This window comes from Centruroides sculpturatus, unplaced genomic scaffold (genome assembly GCF_000671375.1).
Source record: "Centruroides sculpturatus isolate CEXI.00-Female unplaced genomic scaffold, Cexi_2.0 scaffold1692, whole genome shotgun sequence".
NCBI lineage: Eukaryota > Metazoa > Arthropoda > Arachnida > Scorpiones > Buthidae > Centruroides > Centruroides sculpturatus.
This window is the reverse complement of record NW_019385860.1, coordinates 79,654-85,503: the sequence shown is the minus strand read 5'-3', so window position 1 is coordinate 85,503 and position 5,850 is coordinate 79,654. Positions and strand designations below refer to the sequence as shown.

The window sequence follows — 5,850 nt, the reverse complement described above, 5'->3', positions numbered from 1 at the left end:
TGTCTTGGGCTACTCAAATATTTTACGTTTTTGATACTAAATTAACTTCTGAAGTATAATTTTTTATTGTTTTTATATTTTTCAATATATTTATTTTGTTTGTACAAAATAAAAAAATAATTTTTAAAGATACAATAGTCTTCGTTAGGCTTAACATCAATGAAAATTCAACGCGAAGCGACACCCAATGGAGAAAAATTTCAACATGGGATAGGTTAATATATTTTTTCATATATAATCAGTTATCCGAAATATCGATTTCCCAAACAACCCCAGTCCCCAATTGATTCGGATAATTGACGCTCTACTGTATCCATATAATTTACGGTGGGAGCTATTTTAACTTTTGCCTTCAATGCTTATAAATCTTACTGCACTTAGCACTACAGTGGCTAGCTTAAAGCAGAAATATCTTAACTGTATTTTAACAAAGCAGCTTTAGTAGAAAACATACTCAGTTTAACTAATTTTTAAATTTTGTTTATATATGTATATGTAGTAGAGTCCCAATTACTTAATGTATATTAGAAACTAAATAATTTCATATTATTGTAAAAATCCTATTTAATAAGATGTCACTGTTATACATAGCCATTAAACATTTTAGTATTTCTGATAAGCAAAATGATGTTTTCAAGAATTCACATTTTACTTAGTAAAATGTTCAATTATGGATTTTATCATATACTCATTTAATAGGATAAGCTTCTTGTTTAGTAACATAGTTTTAAATGTTCACTTCAGATGTATCAGCTGGATGGCTATTCAGTAAAGTATCAGCTTATTACTTTTATGGAAGTTTGAACTCAAATATCTATCTGGACTCCTGTAATTTATCTTGAGTAATATGAATAGTAATTGGAGAATATTGTCCCCAATCTTCCTCAGCTACTTTGGTCACTCTGTTGAGTTAAACTCATACAATGGATGAAATTGTAGCCATCTGTAGGGTCTTAATATGCTGATACCTTATGTCAATTAATCAATCATTCAGTCATTTCAGATGTATAATTTTTATGTAATGAATTATTATACTACTTTTGATTTCATAGACCCCTTTGATTACTTTAGTAGCCCAGTCCTGGCATTCCTTATTGTTTTTCAATGGTCTTCATATCCACATTGCAAATAATAATTATTATTTATATAAATATCAGTTTTATAAACAGCCATATCTAATTATCCAAATCTTAATGCATTTCTGAAAGCGATTTAAATATATGTAAATTTTTTCCATTATTTCTTATGGGAAAAATTCTAATAAATTTCAGGTTTATCTGAATATGACAAATCATTGTGGCAACACTGATCATTTTGGAAAATAACAGTCATTTGAGTCACTTCAGTTTGTGTGATTTTAAGTTATTTTGATTGTTTTATTTTATTAATGAGCATGCAAAAGAATCATCTAGACAAGTGTTTTTCAACCTTTTTTATCTTACGACACACTTGAACCTATAGTTAAATTTCTGCAGCACACTTATTATAATGCTATACAGTGAAAAAAATCATATGATTTAAAGTTGTTTGTAAACATTCTATTGCCATATTACTTGCCACTTAACCTAAGTCTTTTTGTTTATATTTTTTGTGAATTAAATAAAACAGTATTGTTGTTTCTTAATATAGCAGCAGGTTTTAACAATAGTTATTTAAATTAATAATTTTCATTTACATAAGAAAATCAATTAACATTTAGTCTTAATTTGCATTTAAAAGTGTCATGATAATTGCCTTTAGAAACCTGCACAATGTTCTACTATTAAAATAATTTGAACTAAATATGGACAATTGGGTTATAGATACATTTTTGTTTTAAAGAAAATTTCATTTAAATGAAATAATCAGATGTTAGGCAGATATAATTTTGCTTATGAATTATATATATTTTTTACTACATTATGTATACGTTTATTTATTATAACAGTGAAAACTCATATAATCAATTTAAAGAGGTTTTAATTTTGACATGTACACTTATTATTATTTGGGTTTCTTCTGAAAATAATTTATTTAATAATCTTCAAAAATTTTCTTAACTACCAGTTGAAAATCACTGATCTAGACCAGTGGTTCTCAACCTTTTTTGTTGATGTACTCCATTAGCCCATTAGTTGTTTTTCAAGTACCCCTTATATTTTTGTATGTAAATTTTATAATTACTGCATTAGATGTATACAGCCCTTATAACTGAGCGCCATAAAAAACTAACTAACTAACTATATAACTAAAAGTGAATTACTTATTTTACGTAAATAATAATAAATTTAATCAGGTACATACATTTATTTATTATTATTTGATAAGTATATTAGGCTATATAAAATCACAGAAGTCATTTCAATACATTCATAAATTACATTTTCTAAAAATAAATAATTATAATTAATGATATAGAAAATTTAAATTATTCTACAATAATTTCTAACAAAATTTAATGGGATATTTGTTGCGATAAATCTTCAGCAATTTTTTCAAAATTTGGTTCTCATGTTGTTAAATAGAGATTATAATTGTGTACTTACAATGTAATAGCTGCAAATTTATAATGTGCAGAACAATAAATGAATCTTTCAATTTTTGTAACAAACATAACATCTAAATTTGCTAAATATCAAGTAATGTGCGCATGCAGTGACACACATTGCATGGTGAGGGTATGATCCAGGTCTCATTATTCCTAATACCAGTAGTCCAGTAAAAACACGAAAAGCCCCAATCTCATAGAGCAATAATTATAAAATAGAAAAAAAATTTTTCTATTCTAAAATTAATGTTTGGTTAAACCGTAATTTTACTAGACTACAGGTTCACTCAGCACTAACGGCACAAATAGGTAGGCAAATCAAGTGGATAAACAAGTTGTTTGGACTGTTAAAAGGGATATTTTAAAGCAAGATTTTTGTCATTTATTGTTTCTTGTGTTAATAATTTACAGCAAATTGATTAACATATGCCATTTTATAATGAAAGTTAGATTACCCCTTTGATTTACGCTTGTACCCCTAGGAGTACATATACCACCGGTTGAGAATCACTGATCTAGACAAAAACAAAATTTTCTGTAGTGCCCTCAATGTTCATTAGAAAACATTTCCTTCCATTAATAACAAAATTTTGCTTAGACAATGGCTTAGAATGCTAAAGATTGGAAAGCAAGTACAGTAAAACTTCTCCAGATGACCATCCATTTAAGCCAACCATTTCTTTAGATGACCACTTTTCTTAGAACAGAACTTTTATTTCATAGGACTTGTTGTTTTTAATTCTCCTTAAGTTGAACTTTATCTGATCAATGGCCATTCAGACTCATAATCCTCTTTGAGATGACCAGTTTTATTGTTGCATTCAGAATGATTAATTCAGGGCTGTGGAGTCGGAGTCGGATGGTAAGGAAAAGTCGGAGTTGGAGTCGGTAGATTTTTACACGACTCCACAGCCCTGGCAGGGCTGTTGAGTCGGAGTCGTGGAATTTTGGTGTTTTAGCCAGAGTCGGAGTCGGATGATAAGGAAAAGTCGGAGTTGGAGTCGGTAGATTTTTACGTGACTCCACAGCCTTGGATTAATTTTAAATCATGAGAATGTATAGTATACAATGTTGGACATGTTCATTAACCAATCATTCATTGTACTTTTAATTTTCAATTACAAAAGCATTTAAAATTTTTCAATTTTCGAAGACATTATATTTTATTGTAATCTGTTTTATCATACCTTAAGACAAAATACCTATTTTCAAATTCAGAATAATTTCTGTTATATTTTGAATTAAATCTTTAAAAAGAAAATTTATTTTTGAATTTCATAAAATAAATTTTGTTTGATTATTATTATTTTACCATTATAGATATTCAGGAGAAATACAAGAAATTGCCAGTCAAATTGAAAATATTTCTCATTTTTTCTGGAAAATTGTAATTTTTATAAATTTCTTGATATTTTTTTATATCAAAAAATATATTTCTATAATTTTTTTATCTGTTTGTTTTAATAGATTGAAGTTCAAGTCATGTATATATGGAGTAAACAGAGAAGATCTTGAAACTGGTATAATATTTAAATATATTTAATCGCATAATGAAAATAAAATTATACAGCTTTTTATATATTAAATCATTGTCATATTTAAGAAAATAAATTTAAATTTGGCTTTTAAGGCAAAGTAGTCTTTTCTGTTTTAAAATTACACAAATATTTCATCTCTTAAATACACAAGTGACACAGTTTAAACAACTCAGTAAAATATGAGGTCTGTTCAAAAAGTATCGGACTTTTATTTTTTCCGCGTAAACCAATGATGCGCGGGAGGCCTCTTTCAGTGGAGTTGTGGAGGGGACAGTCATGCATAGCTCTGAATTTTTTCCCGTCTGCAGGAAGCATTAGTCATTGGCAGTCAGCCTGTGAGTGAGGACATGTAGTGAGCTCTCATCAGATTCCACTAAGCTGGAAAATGACTGAACAACGTGAGCAGCGATATTACATCAAATTTTGCCAAAAACCTTGGCGATACCCAAGCGTAAACCATTCGCAAGATTTAGCAGGCTTTCGGGGATGATCCTCGAGGCCAAAAAAAGCGCGGCAGGTCCGCGGCAATATCAAGGTCATGTTGACAGTTTTTTCGACTCTTGTGGGGTGGTGTATCATGAGCACGCACCACAAGGCCAAACTATTGCAAAGGAGTACTACCAGGAGGTCCTTCGTCGTCTTTCCGATGCTGTGCGACGCAAACAAACAGATCTGTGGTCGATCAAAACTTGGCAGCTCCATTGTGATAACGTATCCGCCCATTCTGCGCATCTGATTCAGGCTTTCGTCGCCAAACACAACACTCCTGTGATTCGTCACGCTCCGTACTCTCCCCACATAGCTCCGTGTGACCTTTGGCTATTTCCCAAGCTGAAAATGCCGCTAAAAGGAACCCGATTTTAGTCGAGAGAAGGCATCGCGCGGAATGCGGCAGATCGGCTGATGGCCATTCCAAAAGATCATTCCAACAGTGTTTCCAGCAATGGCAGGAACGCTGGGAGAAGTGTATACGCTACCAAGGAGACAACTTTTAAAGGGGATTAGGGTTTTGTACCTCAAAATCAATAAATGTATTTTTGCTGACCAAAGGTCTGATACTTTTTGAACAGTCCTCGTACATTAGCTGTAGATGGCAAGTTATTGCTATTTGTAAAAATTAATTTTATTAATTTTTAACATAAATAGGGAGACAACCTTTTATTTGAGCTCTGTCTATGCAAAAAAAAGGGTTCTCGCTGTATTTGAAAATTGTTTTGGGCTGTCACTGGGGCTGTCACTGGTGTGTTGAAAATGAACACAAACTTTTGTATATTCCTGATATTATTTTATATTTAAAAAAAAGAAAAAAAACAGAAAACTATAGGTAATCATCATATTAAAATAACTTTTCTAACCTACATAAATTAAAAAGGATTAATTTTAATTTGCAAGTGTTAGTTCCTATGTAAAAAATGTATATATTGCATAAGAAAAAGTGTATATATTGCATAAGAAAAGAAATTTACTAACATAATTAAGAGTAAATTCTAACATTAGCTCTTTAGCATTTTAAATTAACCCAAAATTACTTTATGCAGATGAATGGAAAGGTGCTATTGCAAGCAATAAAAGAAAAAATTATTCAACTTAACAAAATTAGACTAGCTTATAAAAGAATCCATTAGTTAACTGGTATTCATGTGGTTGCTATTAGAAGTATTGTGAAAAAGTTCAAAACTTATGGAACTGTTACAAATTTGCTAAACTGAACAGCCAAGAAAAACTTCAGTTTTTGAGGACAAAGGAATGTTACAAGAAGCAATGAAAAATTCAGTTATATCAGCT

General features: G+C 30.2%; 1 protein-coding gene across 1 annotated transcript in view; it reads left to right on the top strand.

Annotated features, from left to right (window-relative positions):
• Positions 1–4,347, top strand: part of LOC111642574 (atlastin-1-like) — a 54,018-nt gene extending 49,671 nt beyond the window's left edge. Inside the window, exons 12-13 of the mRNA XM_023388932.1 lie at positions 3,848–3,914; positions 3,995–4,347. Of these exons, the coding sequence (XP_023244700.1) occupies positions 3,848–3,914; positions 3,995–4,042 (115 nt within the window). The 3' untranslated portion in view covers positions 4,043–4,347. The remainder of the gene's footprint in view (positions 1–3,847; positions 3,915–3,994) is intronic.
• The last annotated feature ends 1,503 nt before the right edge of the window (positions 4,348–5,850 follow it).